Source organism: Cimex lectularius, unplaced genomic scaffold (assembly GCF_000648675.2).
Source record: "Cimex lectularius strain Harlan isolate CLEC.00 unplaced genomic scaffold, Clec_2.1 scaffold140, whole genome shotgun sequence".
NCBI classification, from domain to species: Eukaryota; Metazoa; Arthropoda; class Insecta; order Hemiptera; family Cimicidae; genus Cimex; species Cimex lectularius.
Window position 1 is genome coordinate 378658 of NW_019392728.1, and position 26334 is coordinate 404991.

General features: G+C 36.1%; 2 protein-coding genes across 5 annotated transcripts in view; one reads left to right on the forward strand and one right to left on the reverse strand.

The window, feature by feature from the left end:
* Positions 1-26334, reverse strand: part of LOC106665220 — a 223131-nt gene that overhangs the window by 78734 nt on the left and 118063 nt on the right. The gene's annotated exons all lie outside the window — the stretch shown is intronic.
* LOC106665216 (DNA N6-methyl adenine demethylase) overlaps positions 11199-26334 on the forward strand; it is a 130308-nt gene continuing 115172 nt past the window's right edge. For 2 of the 3 annotated variants that reach the window (XM_024226754.1, XM_014391476.2), the window contains exons 1-2: positions 11199-11393; positions 19342-20494. In XM_024226754.1, the coding sequence (XP_024082522.1) occupies positions 19388-20494 (1107 nt within the window). In that variant the 5' untranslated portion in view covers positions 11199-11393; positions 19342-19387. Of the gene's footprint in view, positions 11394-16548; positions 16663-19341; positions 20495-26334 lie in introns of those variants that run through there. The other variant, XM_014391475.2, reaches the window with a different exon arrangement.

Here is a 26334-nt window from a genome sequence, read left to right on the forward strand (position 1 = left end):
GTTATAAATTTTTAAATAAGGCCTTCAGAAAGATCAACCTTGGTCAAAGAGAAATCACAAACTCGATATCCTGTCTTATTGCATGCACACTCAAATGAAATTTTGAGAAAACATTTTTCTGAATTTATACAGACGTAAAACAGAAAAAAAACTAGACAGAAATTGACTATTTAAAAGAAATTCAAAAGGATTGATTTACGTCTTTCCAGTTTTTCATATTCTTAAATTAATAATTAATCATTAGATACAAGTAAGAAAAGGTTCTTAAGCGTGAATAATCGGCGTAAAAATATTTCGTCCGTTTTTATTTTGAACTAAATAAAAAAGTCCAGTCACAAAAACAAATCGACGTTGCAAATATCTCGTTTATCTCATCTGTCATGGGTTTTCCTGTTTGTTTATATAAATTTTATATATATACATATTTTTTCAATAAAGATGTTTATTATTTGTTATCACTATTGTTAATTATAAACAGAAACAAAAATTTACACTTTCAAAAAATTTCTTTGGCTATAAAATTGTTTTTACTATTTGGTTATCTGAAAAATACCATAATAAAATAGAAAAAGAAACGACCAAAAAAATGGGTTGAGGTTGAAATAAAGGATTGAAAATATATGGATTATTCCATCGTTTCAGTCAAAGCTTGTGCCCTGGCAAATCTTAAAAGGTTACACAAAAAAATCCTCATAAGATCAGATAGCCAAGCAGCCATTATAGCATTAGCATGTAAAAGAATCACATCAAAATTAGTCAGTGAATGCATCCAAAATCTCCAAAACCTGGGGAAACACAACAACCTGATGATATCTTGGATGCCAAGAAAGCAGACAGACTGGCCAGAGGAGGGTCTGCAAGACCATACATAGGCCCTGAACCTATTCTTGGGATAACAAGAACAAATATAGAATCTTCCATCGCAGAATGGATCCAAGCAAAACAAAAGGAGAAGTGGGTAAACTCTAGCGGTGCTAGACATAGTAAACCTATGATGAAACAACCCTCACAGAGACTGGCAAAAGCACTGCTGCAATTGGAGAGGGCCAAACTCAGGAGTGGTAGGACTACGAACCGGTCACTGGAATTTGAGAAAACATCTACACAACATGGGTATATACAGCGATGATCCCATCTGCAGATTATGTAATGGGGAGGAGGATACAGCCAAAAGCTAATTTTGATGAGTAACATGAATTAAATGTAATTCTGGCAATTTTTCAGAATAGGAAAACATCAGTTTTTCTGCATGAAAGCAACTTTCACTGGAGATTCCTCCAAAGGAAATTAAAATGTAACACAAGAGCAAACGTAGCTAAGCTCGAACAAGTATGCTACATCATGACTTTTCGGTTTAACCATTCTAACATACATTTCCCAATCTTTCACAATCATAAAAAAAAAAAATTCAGTTATTTGTTTAAATTTTGCATTAAATCAAAATCCTATCAGAAGTAAGAAATTTTTATTATAATATAATAATACTTTATTAATACAAAATGTTTACAAAACGAAACAACATATATACCATAACGTAAAATAACGGCATGGTTAAAAACCGTTTGCCGGAGGTTGAAGCTACAGCCATAAAAAAATATATATACAGCGTGGCCCCAATCGATTCAGCCACACTTCCAAATCTTATAAGAAATTGAACGCTGAGTAAAAAAAGGTCCTATGAACCTGTGTCCGCAAACCCTTCAGTTCCGAACTACAGGCAAAAAACCATGAAAACCCACGTTTTTTCGTGAAATTGTTAGCCTAACGTAAAACAGCTCGAAACAACACCTGTAGAGTATTAATTTCTGCGTCGAATGGGATTAAATCCAGCCTGATTGGCCGAAAATTTCATTTTTGGCGATTTTTCGAAGTTAGGAAGTGAAGGAGTACACAAAATTCACCATTTCTGATATTTTTTATCTAAAATTCTCAACTTGAACACCCTATCAAAAAAATTCTCTGTTACAAACCTCGTTTGTTGGTGATCGAATTTTCCGTCACACTAGACCAACCCCAATCCGATTCATGGAACATTCGAATTTTGACTATTTTACTGCTTTTTACCCAAATCGAATGTTACTGTTTTCTGATGGGTAAACCGTTCAGATTTTTCGTACATTATTTCATTCAGTAGGGGGTACCCATTATAAAACAGTTCAAGTTGTGAATTTTCAATAAAAATATCAGAAATGGTAAATTTTGTGTACCCCTTCACCTCCTAACTTCCAAAAATCGCCAAAAATGAAATTTTCGGCTGATCAGGCTGGATTTAATCCCATTCGACGCAGAAATTAATCCTCTACAGATGTTGTTTAGAGCTGTTTTACGGTCAGGCTAACGATTTACTAACAATTTCACGAATAAGGTAAAAAAACGTGGTTTTTCATGGTTTTTTGCCTGTAGTTCGGTACTGAAGGGTTTGCGGACACAGGTTCACAGGACCTTTTTTACTCACCGTTCAAATATCCTCTAAGATCTGGAAGTGTGGCTGAATCGCCACCCTGTATATACAGGGTGTCCCAGTTCCTTCTGACGAAACTCAGGGAATCGATTCTACTCTTCGTTTGGAGCAAAAATGCTCAGGAGAAAATTTTCGGAAAGTTCTCTATTTTGAAGATATTCGTCAATTTAGGTTTTTTCAACTTTTCACTACCTAACCACATAAAAACGCTTACAACTTCCAAAATGTTGAGACTACAACAAATCCAATTACACCATTTGAAAGAACGCTAAATTTTCTGTAAGATACTTCTTTGCAATAATCTGAATGACATAAAATGTTAGCCAATATCAGTTGGAACATATCAAAAGTACAAAATTGAAAATTTGGGTCATGATTGCACGTTCTACTGAGGTTACAAAAAATACCTACAACTTGTCACATTTTACAAAAACTTCATCTAATATGCTTTACGTTGATATATCCAGGTTTTAAAGAACGTAGAAATTCAGAAAGTCAGTTATGCATCCGAGAAGAGGGAAAATACTTTGAGCATTTCCTCTGAAAAGTTCCTCCTTTGTTGATAGGTGCTTGCTACAAGAAGAACCATTGCATTTCATTGTATGAAGCTTTCTGGTATGGTTTTTGTGAGATTACAGATGTGTCATTTTTATTTTACAAAGCGAGTTCTAATAGATTTATTTCTACTCCCCCCCCCCTTCAAATTTACCTTAGCTCACGTTTTCGAACATTCAATTGTTATTTTTCAACTCTACTAGAACGTTATTTAAAAACCTGGATATATCAACGTAAAGCATATTAGATGAAGAAGTTTTTGTAAAATTTGACAAGTTGTACATATTTTTTGTAACCTCAGTAGAACGTGCAATCATGACCAAAATTTTAAATTTTGTAATTTTGACATGTTCCAACTGATATTGGCTAACATTTTATGTCATTCAGATTATTGCAAAGAAGTATCTTACAGAAAATTTAGCGTTCTTTCTTACTGGTTCTGCAGAGCCTGCAGTGACCTGTATGGGGATATTTAAATTCCGAGAGGATGGGATATACACCCAAGAAATGGATCATATCCTCCCTTTCTCTGAGGTTACAAAGAGCACAGAGGGATAACTGTCTTTCTCGCCACGGAGTGTAGTCGAGATAAAGCAACTCGCCTCTTAATTTAAAAAAAACCAGCTCATCTCCGTGAGCAAAAGATCTGTAGTTCTTGAATTAAGGGACAGCAGGTTAGGGGGGTACTGCAGATCTTTATATAAAAGAAAACGGTTAGACTGTCGAGCAGACCGCACACACTCTTCCCGGTAACATTCATCCGTCCTTTGATGTATGCCCATCAACTGGGCACACCATTTATCTCGATCCTGGAAGTTAGAATCAAAAGGGCATGAGTACTTTTCTGCCAAATTGACCCAGTGCTTGAACCAGAATGTTTTTTTTTCATGATATCCTCAAAGGCGAGAGAACGAGAAAGGCGGTGAGCAGGCAGATTAAAAGTCTTGTTGCAGTATGGAGTCCGAAGGTGAACACATGAACCCGAGAGGTTGAAGTCTCAATACAAACCATGTAATTTGGTGTTATGAAAGGAAGCCCAAACAACTTCTGGATAAAGAAACGTTGAAATTTTTCCACCAACTCATGTCGTTGAAACCCCCAAAACTGGGCAACACAGCACATAATTAAATAAGCTATATTTGCTGGAAGGAGGGACTCTACCATTAACAATGAGGGCCTTCCAAAAACGATTTATCACAAATTTTGGGATAACATAATATATAAATATAAGCTGAATGTGTGCTATACTATTTTAATGGTGTAGAATGAGAAAAAGATAGGATAAAACGCAACGTTTTAATATCATTTTTCACTTGTCTCACTATTTTCTAATTTAAACTTTAAGAAACTATGTAATATTACTCATCGTTGGAAAGAAGAACGTTTTTTCTACAAAATAAGCACAATTGCAAATTTGCAAAAAAATTGTTGTTGGTACTTATTTCAACCAGGAACTTCATGTTTCTTGTTCGGATTAAAATTGTGAAATTTTCTTCCCGAGAGCTGTATCTATTTTTTTTAGTATTAAACAGCTATTTAAGACCAATCGATTTAAAAAAAAATTGCTAACAACGTATTACAAATTAAGAAGTTACAGAAATTTTTATTATAAGATCTCTTCCATCTCTCCCTGTTTTTCTCGAGAGAACTGAAATTCCGTACTACATTCATTTCGACTGACATGTCCAAATCAAATTCAAATCAACTCTTTTCAGGGCCAAACTTAAGCTGTTTTAATCAGGCTTTTAATCAGCCGTTCTGAGAGCTAAGCCCGACTAAAATTGAAGTAACTGCCGACGCAACTGTCCATTTTGGGCATAGTCCTTGACTCGATGTGCATTTACAGACGGGAAGATTTTATGGAAATCGTTTGGCTCCAAATCGACGGCCATGTTTCCGAGTGGAAAAAACATTGCAATTTCATTAAGGCTCAGATCTTTATGATAAGATCATTAAATATAAGGATGAATATTTCAAGTTAGTGAAAGTTAATGGTAACCATGGTTGTCACTTCGAATTGACACGACGCTACAACTTACTTTTAAACATTTTCTTTAGCGTGTAAACGTTGCGATCTTTATTGAGATCATCTACACGGAAAACAAACACTTTGAGCCCTGAAGATGATCTCAATACAGATCGAAACGTTGGCACAATAAAGAAAATGTTTTTCTGAAACCTACATCACACCAGACCGCATCTCACGATTTCCGAATAATCATTGACTAACGGTCACTCATCATCACACATTTAAGCATTATATAAAAAGAAAATAATATTAATGGACAATATTGATGTTAACTAAATCCCAAGATATATGTATTGATTTAGTTATTTACATAGTTTCCTTTAAAAAAATGCCATCTCTTTGATGGCTGGCATACATCCCAAAGATCATCAATTTTGACAAGGCACGCCAATAACATTGATGTGATTCAAGTAGCTTTTATTATCGTACCATCTAAAACCGGAGTTTGAAGAGATTGTCTATACTGTGTGGTGATTAGTGACCGTTAGTCGATGATTATTCGGAAATCTTGAGATGCGGTCTGGTGTGATGTAGGTTTCTTTATTGTGCCAAAGTTTCGATCTTTATTGAGATCATCTTCAGGGCTCAAAGTGTTTGTTTTCTGCGTAATTGTGCCATTCTTGCGTGTTGTTCGGCACTCTCAACACGACAGACAATAATGGCACAATTACGCAGAAAACAAACACTTTGAGCCCTGAAGATAATCTCGATAAAGATCGAAACATTGGCACGATAAAGAAAATGTTTTTCTGAAATCTACATCACACCAGACCGCATCTCACGATTTCCGAATAATCATTGTCTATACTGTAACAAAACAGAAAGAACTCAGCACTGAATAATATGCCAAAAATGGAAAAAGGTCTAAACATATTTAAACATTAGATGAGTGAAAAAGCTTTTATGATGATTTTTTTTTTAATTTGGCAAACACTTCAAGATCACGCACTTTTATTAGAAATATCCATCACGTGATCAATACCACTCTAAATATTTGAAATTGCTGAAAAGGGTTCAAAATTTCTTGCTTCGTCATATGAATTCGACCTGTAGAATAGAAAATGGGTAAAAAAGCGTGTCAATGGAATATTTTGATGGTAACAAAGAGTTAGAAGGACAGATTTGGTTATTTGGATAGTTTCCTTTGCTCATTGGGTTACCTGCTCCTAAAACATCAAGAATTTTGATGGCAAGGTTTTAAATGTAAAATTTGGTCGTTGGCGATCCTCTTGGTCTGTCTATCTTCGCAGTATTTATCTTTCACACAAGTTTCAGCATTTTGCCTATAATTGTTGTCGTGCTATCATATACAGGATTTTTGTAATCAGATTTTCTATCCGAAAAAAACTGAATCTATCAGTGGGAGGATATCAGCGATGACAACCGAACCGGAAGAATCGCCCTATGCATTAAATCTCTGCAGTTTGCCTAAGATGTTTTAGTTTTTATAGTTTATTTCTTGCTCTTCATCGTTCAGTTGGCATAATTTGTACGATTGGCTCAAGATTTGTGGCCACAGTTTTTGTCCGAGGTGAACTGATGAATCGGTTGATTGTTGGATTTTCGATTTAACCCCCTGGAGAAAATAAGGGGGACGAGCCGATACACAAAGTCTGTCAATATTTCCGACATTAACGACGTAATGAAACGTTTCCCCGTCGAATATGAAATGGTGAAATCACTTGTTGAACGCGGATTGCCCCGGCAGGCACGCGAGGCGGGACACCTACCGGGGGCCGGCTAGGGAAAACGCCACCCCCCTGCAAACACTAGAGCAGATTGTGATTAATCTTTTTTTACCAACAGGCAAACACTCGAAGGAAATTGCCGGTGAACGATCAATCAATCAAATTCCGTTGGAGACAAAACGAAAATCGGGATATCCCTTCTTTGAGTCAATATTTAAAACAACAAGGAAAAAGAAAACTGGTGTAGGTATCCTAGAAAAAATCCTCAGTATATCATGATATTCAGTTCAACGACTCCAAGTTATACAATATTCTATATGTCTAAGCAGCGCTTGACAATGTTTATGTCAGTACAAAGCTGTATAAAAATAAGTTAAAAGAACCTGTAAAATGGCATAGAAACGAGTAAACGCACAGGCAAACCATTGAAGAAAGGGAACGTACGAAAATAGCCAAATGCAGCCTCTAAATGCCCTATCCTCGATTACATGACGACTTTGCTAATTGTTCATAGTGTTAGTAATAAAGTCATGAAATCTGAATTGGACCTGGGACGATTTTTCGCTGACCCGAAGTTCAGATGGTTATGCACCCTCCCCGTCTATGCAGAAGGATCTGGTAACCTAACTCCTGTATGCCTCAGATGCAGCGCCCGCCGTCCGCGACCAGCTCGCAAGCCAACTCCCATAACGCATGTCGAGGGACTGGTGTCTTAGCATCCTCGCATGCTATACACTTCCTTCGTCCTATCTTCCAAATGCGCACCAAGAAACACGAATGCTTGGACCTTAAAGTGTGTTAAGTTCTCAACGCTATGCCATTATTTTGTGCCTGGAAACTCCCCTTGAAACAAAGGGTTGGGAACGGTCTGTTGCAGTCTACTTGCATCACTCTCTGCACAGGACCGAGAATTGGATTTTTTGGATTGGATTTGAAATTTGGTGGAATTGGATTGGAGCAAGTAATCTCTATTTACAAATAATGCTTACCGGAAAACGGAAATTGCATGCAAAATAATTCAAAGCCAAGAAGAGAAAAAGGTCAAAAATCAGTCGTAAATGAATATTCCTTCACCCTTGATATCTGAAACTTTTATAAAAATAAATATTGTTCGCACTGTAGATTTAGTTTTTCAGCAGGTTTTTCTAGAACATGTAAATATATTGATTTACGTGCAAGAAAAAGATTTTTTTTTCACAGTGTTAGATCAATAATTGAATTTTTTTAATGAAATCATGAAAAGTAAGTTGGGATTATCATATTTTATTTGTCAATTCAGAAAGGGATGGAGTAAGGGATGAACACTTCTTACAATAAGCAGAAAAGTTTTATATTTGATTTTTCATTTTCTTTTAAGAAAGTTAAATTTTGAACTTTTTACGATCCAGGTCACAAGAATCATCTGTATCTAGTGTGCATTTGTCTGCTGACTTCACAAGAAAATTTCTCAAAATAATACGAATTCTAGTCTTAAAACAGTGAAAAGCGAATCTTTGCCACACTTATGGTGTAAAAAGGAATAGCCACATTTTTAAATTTTTTAAATGTCTGTGGACTCAGAAATGCTCGAATAGAGCTAAGTCTGAGGTATTTTTTATAAATTTTATTAACAATTTGCCCACGAATTCGGCTTGATTTTTCACTTTCTCATTTTAATTTTGAGCCGTTTTTCATTTTATTTTAAGAAATTAAACAATCTTGAAACGTTTAAAGCGCCAGGGCACAAGAATGACCAATAAACCGTATTCAGTATGGATGTTGTTCCTAAATCAACCCAAAATCTCACGATATAACAATTCTAATTTAAAAAAAGTAAAAATAGAATATAAAAAAAATTCCCAAATTAGAGAGAGAGAGAGAGAGAGAGAGAGATGTTTTAACGTTTCAAAAACTGTTTTTGTGCTCAGTATGATCAATCAGAAGTAAGTATCACCATGTCATATGTAATTTTATTTAATTTATGGACATTTTCTGACATATTGGACTGATTTTTTTCATTTGAGCAATTTCAGGTTCTTTGCCTCATTTGACACAGTTTGTATGATGTAAAAACTAACATATTGTAAAATTTAAAAACTTAACTTAGTTGTGGTCGATTAGAGCTAAATTTCAGGACGTCTGCGGATGTTTTATTGATTATATTGCCATTTGAGCAGTTTTCCATTTTATTTCAAGAAAGCCAACCATCGTGAATCCTTCAAGCACCACGTCAGAAGAATGCTAGCTAACAGCATCTACTGTACTTTATTATCGACTTTCTAAGTTAAATACCATTTAACGGTTGTAATTGTCAAACGGGTTTCGAATAAAACCAATTTTACGGGCCGAACTGTGGGAACTTTTCCGATCTGCGTTTCATAAACGGGAGCATAATTTGCCCTGGCTGTTAACCCACGTCCTTTTAAAAGGACGAATTGAATAGGACTTCTACCTGGTTCGGCCTCCGGCCTGTGACAGGGGTTGTCGTCCGTATGAAGCAAAGACACGATGAAATGCCCCAGATTCAAAATAATGGATTAACTTTGAAAGCAGGACGTCTAAAGAAAACGGAGAAATGAGGTTGTTTTAAAAATACGATTTGGACAAAAAGGAACAAAAAAAGAACGCACCAGCTCATCAGTGCTGGTCATGAAACTAAACACAATTTGATTACTGTTCTTATCTAAGTTTAAAACATTTGACAGTATAAAAAAAAATTCTGCGGATCGTTAACTATATTAATATTAAAACTTAAATAATCCGTAAATGTTTAATCTTTAAAAATTTTAATTGCAAAGGTTAGGCCCAATTTTTTCAATTAATCTTATTAACGTGTGTGGTGGTTAGTGACCGTTAATCGATATTTATTCAAAAATCGTGAGATGCGGTCTGCTGTGATGTAGGTTTCAGAAAAACATTTTCTTTGTCGTGCCAACGTTTCGATCTTTATTGAAATCATCTTCAGGGCTCAGTGTTTGTGTTCTGTGTAAGTGTGCCATTCTTGCGTGTCATGTTGAGAGTGCCCAGAGTGAAGATGATCTCAATAAAGATCGAAACGTTGGCACGATAAAGAAAATGTTTTTCTGAAACCTACATCACACCAGACCGCATCTCACGATATTTGAATAATTAATCTTATTACCTTTTGCCAAATGAGCGCACAAACTTTAAATAATTTCAAGTTTCCTCAGAAAAAATCACTATGAAAAAAAAATTGCAATAAATTCCCAATGTGCCCTTTTAAATTGTATGAGGTCTCTTTATAGCCTTTTTATGCCCACATACAATTGAAGACATTGCAATTTCTAGTAAATTTTCGTATAAAATTTTGTAATTTACAGAACTCTGGAAACTAAATGCATAATTTTCAGTTAACCAGGCCGAATTAATCTGATCTGAATGCATGTTAAGCATACCAGCGAGGAACCTGGACTTCCGGCAACCACGTGCGTCCCCAATCTGGACAAGATATTTGCAACGGACGTCCGTTGATCTATTTTATTTTTTGAAAACGTTTCAGCATTAAACTACACATCTACTTTGGGCGTTTTATCTTTAGAATAGAACTTAGACCGAGTTAAAAAATTATTACGCAAGGTTTAGAATAATTCAATTAATTAAGGTTTTAAGTTGAGATAAAAAAGTCAGTGTCACGAGCGGGATTCGAACCCACGACCTTCGTCTTGATACGCAGCTNTTTGTCTAAAACCTACTTCACACCTGACCGCTTCTCACGATCTCCTAATAATAATTTTGATTTGTATTGAATAATCCGTTTTTCTATTCATTTTATTATTTCTCTTTTCTTTGAATTTATTGCCTAGGCTATAATTAGTATCTTATTTTATTGTGCATTTTTCGTTTCTGATTGTTTAATCAACGACCTCTGGCAGACGGATCCAAGATCCATGTCCTTAATTTTTGAAATCACAATTGTCATTTTTTCTTATTCAATAAAGCATTATTATTATTAAAAACTAATAACCGAAAAATAATAAGAAAACCGCTATATCCTCTGTGAATTTCTGAAACTACAAAATCGGACATTTCATGTGAAACAACCCAATATTTTATAAAATAAGCTATCAGAGTGTATTTGTAAATTAATATACGAATAATGTCCGCTTCTTCCCTTTCGGGCTCAATGCGCTGCGTGCACGGTGGAGGAATAGCGAAGAGATGCGGATGTATAGAGAAAAAGTGCCGCCCTCGCCGATGTCGAGAATAAGAAATTTGAAAATTGATTAATAAATTGTAAAGGGGGTTGGTTTTGAGCCTTGGAGGGTGCGATGGTGGCTTGGACCGGTGTAGGTCGGGCGTGGGGCGTACGCCATCCCACCGAACTCCCTTTTCCCCGGCATCTGTCCTCCCCGCTCCGCTGGCTCCATCCCTCCACGGCGTCCGACGGCCCGCCAGCGATCTCTAACCGGCCTCGAGAACAACTAGGAAACGGCTAGCGAAAAATCCAAACAAAAAAAGGCTCAGATGTCGTTTGGTTGCCGGTAAAGGATAACGCTCTCAGAGAAGCCGCTCTTCACAGTGATTCCGGCCAAACCGTTTTATTTTGAATAATTTTTAATATTTGTGCGGTTGTGCTTCACCCATTCGCCCTTGTGCCTCTGGGATTTTTCTACTTTTTAAATATTTCCGCCCCATTGGATTATTACGGTTTACTCCCGAGGTGAGTTGTATTTATTTTATTTGAATTTTAATCCTCTTAAAAAGTGAAAAATTGCCCTTCGCTGTGAGACGGCCGAGCCGCGGATGCCGGCGATAAAGCGAGACCGTTTGTTTACAACCCCCGTTTTACTCACGTACGCGCCCGCCGCCGGCCCACGTTTCTCCAACCCCCAAACATTGCGTAATCCCCGACACCGGTGCGAACCGTTTTACAACAAATTTTTACAAATACATCCACACTCTCAAATTTCAATATATGCTATTTTATTCAACCTTTAAAAATTTAATATAACACCTAAAAATACTTCTTCCTTCTTCCAAATAAAACTGAAATTTCTATGCCTTCTCCAGATAGACAACACTTTCTCTCGAAAATAACGAATACTACAATAAATATTGTAAATAAATAATAGATAATTTAACTAAGTTATATACTAAACTTTAGTAATAAATATATTCAATAAATATCGAAGGATTTATGACAAAAAGATCGATACGGTGTAAAATCAAATCTCTCCCGCAATAACAAAAAAACTCCTTATATGTATATACTAATCTATGGCTTAAGAAAAAATAGTCTGACGCGTAAATAGAATATTTTCACAATTTAACGAAGATACCATTTTCTCTATGTACATCCCATAATGCCCGTGACGAAATAAAATCGATAGAATTCGATAATTTATTATATTATGTTGAAGGAATCTATAGAAAGAAACGTGAAAAGAATATTTGAGCAAAACAATTTTTTTTTTGTATATACTATAAAGGGAAATGTAAAGAAATTACATACGTCTTAAAATAAAATAGAAACATTTTTTTTTAAATACCGTATAGTGTGCGTGAAGAAATTATTTACAAAATAAAGAAGAAACTTTTTTTTTGTACAGATTACAGAAAAAGTGAAAAAAAATTATTTACAAAAATTAATGAAGAAACGGGTGTTTTTTGTACATTACGGGCAATGAAAAGTGAGGAAACTATTTACAAAAATGAATGAAAAACGTTGTTATAGTGTATTCAGCAGGGATACGTAAGAAGTTTTGAGTATATGTTGTATACAGCGAAAGGTGAAGAGATATTTACAAAAATGTATGAAAAACCGTTTTTGTAGTGTATACAGGGATACGCAAAGGAGACGATAGAGGATATGTAAGAATTTTTTGTGTATGCTGTGTACAGCGAAAAGTGAGGAAATTATTTACAAATATTTATTTAGAAATCGTGAGATGCGGTCTGGTGTGATGTAGGTTTCAGAAAAACATTTTCTTTATCGTGCCAACGTTTCGATCTTTATTGAGATCATCTTCAGGGCCTTGTGTTGTCTGCATTTCAGCAAAAATGTTCTGAAACCTACATCACCCTAGACCGCATCTCACGATTTATAAATAAATATCGATTAACGTTCACTAATCACCACACATTATTTACAAAAATTAGCGAAGAAATGGGTGGTTTTTTTTTTGTACATTACGGGTAATGAAAAGTGAGGAAACTATTTACAAAAATGAAGGAAAAACCGTTGTTATTTAGAAAAATAATGAAGTAAGTTGGCTTTTTGCGCATAGAGTACAGCGAAAGGCGATGAAATTTTTTACAAAAATGTATGAAAAACCTTTTTTTGTAGTGTACACAGGGGTAGGATAAGGGAGATGTAAGAATTTTTTGTGTATGTTGTGTACAACGAAAAGTGAAGTAATTATTTACAAAAATCAATGAAGAAACTGCTGGTGTTTGACATGTAGTGTACAGTGAAAAGTGAAGAAATATTTGCAAAATTAATGAAGTAACGGTTTTTTTGTACAAACAGTACAGCGAAATTAGATGAAATTATTTACTTTTAAATTATTACTTTATTAAGGTAGACGTGAGAAAATAATTAATTTTTGAATGTAGTGTGCACCCATCATCAGCATCTATGAACATCTTATATAAAAAAATAGGTTTTTCATTTCATCATTCATCATTATATACAGTTTTTTTTAAATAGATATATGACCATTTTGCATTACTAGCACGATGTCCTTTCATTGTGAGTCTTTCTTTCCTGGATAGAATATTTTCCCAGGCATAAAAAAAATATTTTTCAAAATTAATGATGAAACTTTTTTTTGGTATAGTTCGTATAATGAAAAGCGAGGAAATTATTTACACAAATGAACGAAAAAAAGCGTTGTTATTGGGTATGTACTATAGGAAAGGAGGAAATTAATTGAAAAAATTTATAAAGAAACAGACATTTTTTGTACAAAATCATGCAGTAAAAAATGAGATAATTATTTAAGTAAAAATAATGAAGAAAACGTTTTATATACTATATGGTTGGTTTTTGGTATATTGCGGACAGCGAAAAGTGAGTGAATTATTCACCAATAATTAATGAAGAAACTGTTGGTTTGTTTTGTAAATTCCGTACTATTTTTGCCCTCCAAATTTTTCATACCGGCGAGGTACGAGTACTATTTCCCAACTTTTTACTTTTTGTTGCGCGTACATTCACGATATTCGACTAGATTCAACGTAGCTGCCCGTTTTGGCTGTTGATCTTCTTCGGAAGCGTTTCCGCGCCAATTATGCCAGGTGGGATCGAGAAGACACAGCGGGATTCCACGGACGGTAAAGCATGACAAACAAGAAATAAAAACGCCGATATTTGTGTTGAACTCCGTTCAGTACTGAACCAAGGTTAAACGAAGTTGGTGCAACGGGCCCTAAAAGTAAAAAGTATATACACATATCCAACGAGTCATCCGGAATATGTTCAAATATCTCTTATTATTTAAGATTTCACCGACGCCTTCTGTGCTTAATTTTCATTTAAGTGTGATTGTGAAGTTTGCTAACTTAACAAATATTTTGTTGGGCACGTGCGGTTATACGCTGAGTACCACAGCGACTTTTACAGTTCACTAGTTCTGGATCATAAGCATCTACATTGATATTCTTTTTTTTTATTAAATTTTTTTAAGAAGAAAGAAGCTGAACTTTTCTTCCATTCTTGGCCATGCGGCTTGTCGATGCAAAACGGTCATAAATCTTTAAAAAATGATATATATATATATATATATTGAAAATTTAAAAAATAAATAAATAAAATTAAAGTAATAGGACAAATCTAGATGCCGATGATTTGTGTGAATTCCCAAAGCGTCCAAAACATGTATTGTAAAAATAAAACAAAAAATTAATAAAAAACAGAAAGGTAAAAAACACAAATTGTAAATATAAAAAAGTTTTAAAAAATCCATGTTACATAATAAAAACTATAGTACAGGTTTTTGTTCTATTGATTGTTGATTTGTGAACTGTCTGCTAACCTTATTATTTTCGATTTTTTATGCTAAAGTATTTAAAATTAATTTATTTTAAAAGTACCTCACTCAAAAATAAATCCTTAAAAATAAAATTTAAGGACTATCATGGACACGTCACTTTTTTTTTAGATTGATCTATTTACGAGGTTACATTTTGAAAATAGTTTCCGTTACAATTTACTTTGAAAAATGCTCAACAGACAGATTCTAAGCTACAATTCTAATTTTTCCTGTTAGGTTTGACGTGGGATTTTTCTCTTTTTTTTCGAAACGATCGCTCAGCGTAAATAAACATATCGCGGAATGGAATTGGACCAAACCTTTTCCGTTAAATTTAGAATATTTCCTTTTAAATTAATAAGGGAAAACTTTCGGATCGAACGGTACACGACTTTTCTCTTCAAATGAAGACCTTTTTTCCCATTTTCCTTCTTTTTTTTGCCCGGTTCTGATTGGGACGGATAGATCATTGTTCAATATTTGCTGACTGATAAACCGGTGGGTGTTGGGTCGTTCAAAATCTTCGGAAAATGCAGGAGTTTTTTCTTTTTCAAATTTCCTGGACCGAAAACCGTCCAAAGACATTCGATCAAGATGAAAATTCTATTGTAATTGTGTTTTAAACCAATAATATTTAAGATTAATAGTGCGTAAAAAGTCAGTTCATAAAATTAATTTGTGAGATTTTGCTCTGCGCTGTTTGGCTGTGTGTAACAAAATTAAACATAGTGTACATTTCGGATCATTCTGGTCCGCCTATCTTCGCTGTTGGTCGGCCGCCTTTCGCTATCTCACCATTTTCTGACGCGAATTTGTACTTACAGACCCGGCATATTTTTATCCGTTAGTATTTCATATTTCAAAACGTAAATATGTAATTTAGGACTGGTTTTTATATCTGTATAAGATCTATAAAAAGTACAAACAAGGAGAAAAAGTAAAAAAAACCACCAGTGAAAACGGTGAAATGGCGAAATTTTTCTGACAAACCTAAACTGCAAGGAACTTTAAAAAAAATTAACCAAAATTTTAAATATGTCAGGAGCAATTGCTTATGTGGTTTTGAAAGGTATGAGAATTTAGAAAATTACAATAATTTTGTATAAAAAGCCCGTTGCTAATTCGAAGATTCTCACTAGATTCTTCGAACAAGAATATATGTTATAGGAATACCAAGCATTCTGGTTAAATTTAACGATTTGATTTATATAGGAATTGTAATAAAAAAAACAACAGTAAAATTAAGCTTTGAAAAACATCAATGAGATTAAATTAAAAGCGATCGTGTGTTCAATGAACAAACAAACAATGCTGAAACATAAAACCGCAAATTTACACTCTATGGTTAAAACCCAGTCGGGAGTCGTACTGTGAGTTATTAAGTTTAATTAATTAATCCTCTACTTTCAATTATTTAGACAACTTCATCAGTTCAGTTGTGAGTTGTTAGATGTGTAATTTATGGAAATGAAGGAATTAAGGGTTGTAAAATTAGGCGGGCGACGGTTTGGAAGGAAGGAACTGTATTAAAAATTGTGCGTAGAAACGTGTCGTGGCGTATAAATACATCTTAACCGGCGTTAATTAGTCTGGCGGTTTGTCGGGGGAAGTGTCTGTGTTTACCTCGTGAGCGGAGTGAGATGGCGTGTCGGCGAATGTGTGAGTGTGGGTGTTAATATTTGAGGTGAATGTGGGGTAGGTTATCTTATCGTACGGGGGTAGCGTAGGAAAGTGAAAGGGGTTGTTCTCCGTCGGAGGGGTTGCGCACTGGTCGATCCCCTCGAACTCAATGGTCGTCCTCCCTCTACGGCTCAGTCCTACACCATACTCAAACCAAACCCCTTTACATTCTCCTTAGTGCCCCGACGTGTGCCAGACTGTTTTCTTTCCATCTCCTTCGAAATACATTTTTCCAGATTCATGACTCCGCACATCATTTTCACCATTCCCGCACAAGTAAGCCCCATTTGTTCATTTACTGTGGTCTGAGGTACGCGGGGGTCACTTTCGCTATCGTTTCTTTCACGATCACCACGCTTCGGTTTTCCCCGCCCTCGCACCACAAATCGCTTGTTTCCCTTTTTCTTGTCAAAACAACCCTTTTATCCTATACTATCTCCGATCAATTTGTAATGTTTAATTACTTCTAATATAAAAATTTATGTAAACAATCCTCACTAGATAATCAATCACATTGCAAGTTACTTTGTATAATAAAATCCGTCAACGTATTTCGTTTCTGTTAAAATTCAATCATACACTACAAAACGATGATGATTTTCGAAATAAATATATGTACTTTCGTAGTTAATGAAAAATTTTCAAATAAATTCACTAATTTCGTGGTCCGCTTGACCAATTAATATATTATAATTAATTAAGGTTTTTAGTTGAGATTAAAAAGTCATTGGCACGGGAGGGAAAATTCAAAATTTTTCAAATAGTTTCACGGCAAAAATGTAACTGCATTTATTACATATTTAATATATAATAAGAATACATCTATTTAATGAATCTTCAGAAAGTTTCTCCATTCTACAAATTAAACAGTAGAAACACACCTTGGCAATATCACGAAGTCATACAAAAATATCCTTGGACATAACGAAAAATTATTATTTACGTTTAATTATGTTTTCGAAAAGTTTTAATGAGAAGGAATATAAATTGCATAATTTAAAAAAAAGTTTTGATAGGTTCATCGATGGTTGGTTTCATGCGCGCAGTAGAGACGCTGATGTCCACCCTCGACGCAAAGGAACATCGATAGTTGTTAGAAAGAAATTAATGTAAAAATGAGCGCGATGTCATGCCTTAAATTAACATTTAGAACAAATTGACGAACGATTTATGCGTGAGTTTTCAGGATGTCAATAACAACTAAGTCCAAATGAGTGTTTTTAAGATGAATATCTGCTTGCTATGGGCATTATATTTGTAGTTATATAAATAAGTCAGCTTATGCAAATTAGCAGTCATCTCTTCCAAGTGTTTGTTTTTTAATTCAAAAATTCAACATTTCGTGTGTATGAAAAGAAGATAAACACGAAACAAATTATTTTTCAGGAAATCGTAAATATTTGATAAATAATTTGTTTATTACATATTACGAAAATTCTCTTTAACCCCGCTTAACGATTTTCGCTCCCTCACGTTGTTAAATTGTCCGATGTAAAGGTCAAAGCCTATAGGAGGACGTAAGGGCTTAATAGAGAAGTATCTCTAATTTTATCCGTTTGAGATTGCATCCAAATCGGATTGTTTGACAAAACGCCATCTCAAGATTATAATTTGTTTAAAGTTCCTTTAATCCCATTTAAACCTAAGAATAGACTGTTTAACTTTGACAGATTCTGTAATTTTAAGTTGCGAGAAATTCTGCCTTGGTACATACTAACAAGTTTACGGGAAACTTTGTTGCACTCCTTTAAGTTTTGCTTTACATTTTATAATTTCTACGCTCAGAACGTCAGGTGAAAAATAAATAAAAACTAACTCAAAAATAAGGTCCGTAAGCTATCAATTTTTTACGTGCTTCTTGGTTTTTTTATTTCGAGATGTTTCCTCAGATCAGGTCGGGGCTTTTCAGGGATCAGCTTAAATCGGCGATTGCCTCGAACGTTTAGATTGCCCTGGCAAGGTAAAACCGTCTGAAATCCGATACAGCCTCTTTTGCCCGGGGGCTTTATTAAATTTGGTGTTAAAGAAGCAATTAATACATATCAACGCATCATTGCCGAATCGCTTCCCTATTCGTATAATAAATATTTCTTTGCGTCGGATTTTTATCCAAATTTACTGCGTTTTTGGCCTCGCAGGGGGAAAAAGTATAATTCCGACTTGGCATTGCGATCACGGACGCATGGTGAAGCATCATTTACTTGTTGGTCGATATTTCGACTCGAAATTTAATTATTTGTTTCAAACCCCCTTCCCTGAATACTGTTAAGCCGGTATCCAGGACGACGGTGGTGCACTTTTTAGATTCGTTTTACGCTATGGAGTCCCCCAGAGTATAAACAGATAAATACTTACACCGAAGGTCTAATTTTTACTGATTAGCTAGTTGTTGTGACGTTCCAAATATGGAAGGTGCATATTTTCAATTTTTTCTTTAAATAATCAAACTTTTAATTCAGTCAGAACTGTTTTGGTTTGGTAATATTCTTAACTTCCCAGCCCCTTTCGCGGTAAATAAAGAAATGAATAGTTCTTTCAAAAGATGGTGCTACCCCTTTTCGCAAAATCTAAACCATTCTTTTCTAGATGATGCCTCGCTTCACTTGAAAGGTTTCAGCAGTTCAAGATGCCATACGTTTGATCGTTTTTAATACGGATATAAAAAAGGGTAACAGTTCGTGAAAATGAAAGCATCTCACTGTGCACGTAGTGTATAAATATATTAAAAGAATTTGTCGGCAATTACAGCAGCAACTAAGAGCGTGCTATTTTTCTAAAACGGACGTGTTGGTTTGTTCTATATGAGCGTTACAGTGTGTAGCGGCTGCGAGGCTGGTTGTGTGCTCTACCTGTAACATCCTTTTCAGCTGTGACTGTTCAAATAAAGCCCGGCCCGGCGGAGGGTACGACGACTTTTCATCGAGACTGATCTTTTTCTTTTTTTTCTGTTCGCAGATAGGAGTAGCGGAGGTCGAATGATGGAGAGAAAAAGAGTCGGTTGATGAGCGAAGGCGGAGGAGGGGACGTGGGCGGGGGCTACGGCGGCGGTTTCGTCCAGCAGCCAGCCCCTTCGTCCACAGTCCCAGAAGATTCCAAATCCGGGCTGCCGCCGTTCTCCTCGTTCGGCGGGAGCGAGATGGAAGCCGGGGGCAGGATGACCAACACAGACGGCGAGGCGCTGCAGACGAGCAGGCTGTTGGACATATCGTCGTGGGATTACTACGGAGAAGGGTTGAGCGGAAGACTCTTGGATCGAGGCGATGGTTTCCCCATGCTGATCCCCCAACCCCAATACAGGCCGTGGGAGAGCAAGGACCATGAGTTTCCCGGCTCGCCTCTCGCCAACAAACTCCCGTCCTTCCAGTCGCAGTTTACGGCCTTTCCGCAGGAGCAGAACGGGGAGACGGTGCTGACGACGCTGACTCCCGCTCCGCCGTCTCCAAACAGCTCTTCTTCCGGTCTTCCCAGTTTTCACACTCTTTCGACGGTGCCTCCCAGAGGTTATCCTCTCGTCCCGGCCCCCGTCCAAGCGAGGGAGATACCCAGCATACAACAGCAGCTCCTCGACGAGAGACACATCCACCTCTTTCAAGGGGCCCCTCATCAGCAGTACCACCAGTTAGGCGCCTACCAACCCCAGCAGCAGACTACTCTGCTGACCGTTGTCAAGACTGAACCTCTGATCGTGACCCAGCTGCAAGGCGGTTACGACCACCACGAACTAAAAATGGAGGACGCCAACTCTCCGAGAGGGTACCTAGACTCGAGGAAGAAAGAAAGGAGGAAAATCCGTGCTTCCAGTCTCGAGAGTTCGAACGAAAGTGACGGTGTCGGTAGTTCGAGTGTAGAGAGCTCCGGACAGGTCGCGGCCATCTCCAGCACGGCGGGTTTCAAAAGCCCGCTCGCCTGCCATCAGAATCCGAACATGCAGTCGGAAGACGACATACACGAATTGTCGGACAAACCGGTTAAAAAGAAGCGTAAACGGTGTGGTGAGTGCATCGGGTGCCAGAGAAAAGACAATTGTGGTGATTGCGCGCCGTGTCGGAACGACAAGAGCCATCAAATCTGCAAAATGAGGAGATGCGAGAAACTCACGGAGAAAAAGGTAAAACCCTTGCTTTATTTACCTCCATGCCCAGTTGAAAGTATTAGTCGTGATCAATCTTTTTTCTTTTCTCTTTTTATATCGATTTCAGTCACGAACACACCAGCTTGTTTTATGTGCTTGTAAACGTCCACGCTCACTGAACTCGATCCAGTCGTAACAAAATCTAAATTATTCAATTTACTCGGCCACGTGTGTATAAATATCCCCCTCCCCGATAGATAGTAAAGATTGGCTTTTGGTTCTTTCTTTGGCTTTTACAAAATAGATTTTTTATTAATGTTAGTAGTCACTTCATTTTTAATTTTTTATTTGTTATACCAAGGGCCGTACATAATTATGTATATTTATGACAGAAATTTTCTAGAAGTTCAATTATTTTGTTTAGAATTAAAATATGTACGGTTTTTTGGGCGCGGCAAAATAAAAAAAATCTTGGTTTGGTCATTGTCAAAAATTGGTCATTTCGTCCTTTTTCTGACTGTGGTATCGGCCAATTTGTCCGTTGGACAGTATTGATTTTCTACTCGCATGCCCTTTATTTTATGTATAAATGTTTTGTATAAATAATGTTTGTTAGGAAGAGTGGACAAGCTTTGATATTTCATTCATGTTACAAGGAGGCAGTAATGTTACCCAGGGGAGGTCCTCCATGAATCACACACTCCCTCCGTTCGCCCCCGCCTAGAAGATTTATTAAATTATCATGAAATTTAATTTAACCCTTAGCAACCTAATATATTTATTCTTGGCTTCTGACGCGTCCGATTGTTGTTTACGGCGACGAACGGGCCGGCGTGATAGCCGTGCAAAAACGCGGGCATCCGCGCCATTTCGCTTTTTTCCGCGGCAACCGTCGAAGTTCCTGATTAAATTTCCCTCTACCGTAAATTTCTCCGTTCATAATGAAACAAAAATAGCTTGGCACATTCCCAATATTGAAAGCAGCCTTTTCGATTTCGGCCCGTAAATAACCATTCGGAAATTTAATCAAACAACTTTTATAACTGTATGAAACTTTGGGAAAAGTTTTTCTTCCTATCTTTCGACGACTTCAGAAAATTAGTTTTCAATAAACTGAAAATACGGCTACGTAGGTAAATTGTTCAACTTTACGTTTTATTATAAGGTGAATTAGTTAAAAAAATATATATTTACGGAAAAAGAGAACTGGTGTTGCGATTGTGCCCTGGAACCATTATTTGTCTTTAACAAATTTTAAAGTCGTTTTATAAATTTAAAAACAGAAGCCAAACATAAGTTTAACGTTGCCTACATAACGGCTAAATGGTTTCTCAACATAATTTTGACATCCGCTATAAAAGAAATATTTCAATTGTATTGTATAGTTCTTTTAAACCAATACTAAATGCATTATATTCATTAAAAATTAAACTTTTCAACTTTTTGTGCGGGTAAAAATTTAGCAATTGCTGACTTCGACGGCCGCTTGACACACGTGTGCTATCGATCTTTCAAATACAGAATATTCTAAGCCCCTTCTGCCAACCAAGTGCTTGAACATAGCGGAAACCAACGTTCTATGCTTAATCTAACGGAAAATGGGGTCCTAAAACAGGGAAAATGCGAATTCACGGGAGGTAATTCTACGTTAACACTACCACCGATAATATTCCCATAGGGAGAAATTTTTTTTGCCAATTTCCAATCGAACCTGGGATTCTTCAAGTCGATGACTAATATTTCTATACAAAGTTTGTCTGGTTTGCATTTTTCTTTTAATCTCAACAAATATTCAAACCATGGCCGAGTTCCGACTGAATCATTAACGCCCTACATTTATACGCGTTTGTATATAAATTATAAATAGACATGGCTTTTTATAAACGTAATGAGACGGTAATAAATGGAGAATAGCAAACTTGATTGCAATCTTAAAACAACAAGATTGTAACGATTTCATTGTTTCTTTTACCCATCGAAAATGAAGTAAATAAGGACGGGTAAGTATGAAAATTTTCATAAATTTTATGATTCCCCGGTCACTTTTCGTAGAATTTTGGGCAAAGTACTAATCGTATAATTTTTGAATAAATAACGCGATGTTATTACTGAGAAAAATCGTACGATTACTTGGGTGGTCTATTGACGTATAAGCTCTAGAAAATTGTCTTTGATTGCGCCTGCTCTCGCGGTTTTTTTTATCCCAAGCATATCAGCTTCATGCGTTCATCCGAGGAGGCTTGAATCTTCTATATGTCCAGTCTTATCTGACCTGCAAAATCTTAAATAAGCAGTGATCAGTAATGATAAAACGATCACTTTTTTAAATGTTCTGTAAGGCGTCTTTTAAATACTTTATTTTGAAAGAGTAAAGACGAAATTTTACGCATTTTAACTTAATGGACATATCCCACATCCCGTTGGTGAATCGTTAATTTTTCCTTTACGACGTGTCACTTCATTATCTGCTTCCTGTGTAGAACGACTACTGGACTTCCGGAGCTGTTGAACGGTCGGTCCGATATCGTGAAACAAATTTTTTCTCTCCCGCGAAAACTGGCCGGTCAAAAGTTGTTTGGGTAGCGGGAGTCTGTAACTAAATAGAAGGGATGAAAAGCTTGTCTTCTGCTGATCAATACTCCCAGTGCGTGAGTCATAGCCACCCCGTACCTTCATAGCAGTTTAGCTCGCTTTCAAACGAAAAAAAAGAAGTTCTTTGCTTAAAATTTTCCCCGTTTGTCACGTGCCCGAGGCACGATATTGGTATGGAGAGGACGGGTCGAAAATTTGGAGGCTTCTACTTTTTTAATAGATCTTAACTGGATAAACTGTGAGCAGTTTAAGATTTAACAAGTATATCACGGCCTGTCTCGGCGAGGCCGCAATGCCATCTTATACGGAGGAACTTTCAATTAAACGAGCCCATAAATTATCCAGGCGATCCTTTTTCAGTTCAGAGTCGCACAGATACTTTTCGATCTTGTGTCGCGATGGGGACTATTACGGTTTTCCTTAATTGTAAAGAAACTTCCGATACGATCAAAGCTGCACAATAAATCCTGTCCTGGAAAAACCACACACTAGAAAATTTCTAGGTTGATGATATTTCATTACACTTAGATTTTGTTTTACCTACATAGGTCATCAATTTTTTATTAACTTAGCCTGAAAAACAGAGTTCAACTTTAACCTTTAGCACAGAACGGGATAATATTGCATTTTGGTTGATCTGTATGTATTAATTATGAGTAATTAATTTTACCCATTAATTAAATTGTGATCTAATTCTGTTAATTGTGTTGTTTAATTCTGATGTCAAACATCCCAGGACAAAACGTTAAAAATGACCAAAAAGATCCAGCTCTCAACCAATAAAATTAAATTTTAATTACTTAACATACTCAATGATTATTGATTATTCTTGATACTTTGGATAATAAACACTGAAATATTATTTAATTTATGTTTTTAAAAAAACTGATATTTCGTAGTGGGACGAAATTGCTAGGTCAGATTTTACTTTATTAAAGTCCAATCACATTTTGAATAATTGTCACTGGTAATTCGGAAATCGTGAGATGCGGTCTGGTGTGATGTAGGTTTCAGAAAAACATTTTCTTTATCGTGCCAAAGTTTCGACCTTTATTGAGATCATCTTCAGAGCCTGGGATTTATAAACATTGTTTAAATTTAACAAATACATGTAGGATGTGGAAAAAGTGAATTTATACAATGAAAAAAGATATTTTTTATATTCAATTAAAGTATTTCTGCCATATTGATTGAATATAAAAAATATTAGGCCCTGAAGATGATCTCAATAAAGATCGAAACGTTGGCACGATAAAGAAAATGATTTTCTGAAACCTACAGGGCAAAAATGTTCTTACAAATTTACAGCTATTCCGGTGCATTGAAATATCAAGATATATAATTTATTTTAGAACATTTACTGTGAGCCGTAATTTTGGTCTTCCTAGTCTCGCTGTTAATTCCGCCAGATTTCGGGTTTTCGCCTTTTTCGGTGGTTGGTCTATGTTTTTCCCCGTGCAGCCGTATATATTTTTCAAAGACACCCCTTTCACCGTTCACTGATGTATGAAAGATAAAAAGGACTAGGTAAAATAACAAATAATCAAACCAATGAAGATGGCGAGATGCATGATTGCGTCTGATAGACAGAAATAGCAAGGATAGAGGCAAGCAGACCTGATGATCGGAAACGACCAAACTAAAATTTTTGATGATCAAATGAATGATCTGAAAAATTCTTTGTTTAACCAAATTGGTTTAAAAAGGAATACCAATCAAAATCTTGCGATGTTTGTTCGGTTGAACTGATATTTTGGGGAATTTTTTGTCCTGTCGGCATAATGTCGTTGGTTTTTTCGTATGACATTTTTCAATTTCTTCACGTTTTGAAAATTGGGTATAAATATCGTACTGAAAGCAAGGAGAGAACGTTTCAGCGGGATGTTCAGGGATACAGAAAATATTTAGTCCTTCGTTTTTTATTCTGTCGGCAACTTAGAATTGTCTCGAGCTTTTCAACGTCAACATTTATATTTTTATCGATTCTCAAGGAATTAGGGGCATTAGAAATTTAATCGGAATTCTTGAACCGACGAGATCCCTCTTCCCATCCTCCGGTCGGGCCCCATATTGAAACCGCCCCGGTTTTATTATCCGCCTCCGGGGGCGGCGCCGACGACGATCGGTAATATATTCGGCCTCGGGGATCGGCGAAAAATCCCGAGGGATAATTCACGGTCGAAATGAAAAGTCGCCGTGCTCGAGAGGGCGAGCGGAGGTGAAAGCCGCCCCCGGTGAAAATGTCGGATTAATCGTTCGTCAGGGGGTGGAGGGTTGGTTAGAGGGTTGTTGGCCACCTCCCAGCAGGGCTATCCGCACCCCTGGCCCCCGGCCAAAGGCCCTTCACCTCTTCTTACACACTTTCCCTCGATTTTCCTTTTATTAACACTTTCACTTTCTTCTTGCCGAGGAGGCCGACTCGCGGAGAGCGTGCACTTGAATTAACTTACTGCCTCTCAGCCCTATTTCCATTCATTGGTCATATCCGCCTATTTATCTATACAAATAACCCTCCATCATTACTAATCTATCCTATTTCTTTTGTCTAACGTTTTGATTTCACTATCACTTAGGCTTTTATTGTTTTTAATCATCGTTTATATTCAAATTATCGTATTTATGTACGGTCAAATCACCGCGGGACTGATTTGAAAGATATCGTGAAATATTCTAAAGTTTTGCGGGGTTAGGAACGTTATTTTTGGTCTAAATTATCTTAATAAAAATAGCTCGATGACTTTTTTTTTTAAATCAAAACGTTAGTAGCATGCACTTTGCAAAGTACATAGTAAATAGCCAGTATGTGTCTGTCAGACTACATGTTTTTTAGTTTAGTATGTATATATATATTTTTTTTTAAATTGATAACCAAATTTTCAATCATTTTGTTCGATTAATCTTTGGATTTTTCCGAGTCTACTTTTCAACAATTACTACTCAATTTATCACACTTATTTTTTCTAGCCATTAAGTATACACTTATACAAATATCTCATTGTACACAACATAAAATATATTAACAAACAATAAAACAAAACCCCCTCAAGTAGGGATTTTATATATTTTCAGCTCGAAATTCCGCCCACTTGGGTTTTTTATCAACCATAAAAAAATTCTAATTTTGATTTTTATCGTATTTTAACTGTTACACAGTGTAAATAATTACAGTATACTCAAAGAGAAAAACAGTTTAAAATATTAAGAGTAAAATTTTTTATGATTGCACGACATATTTTATCGATAATATATATACAATGACAGGCATAAAATTCAGCCCACTTGAT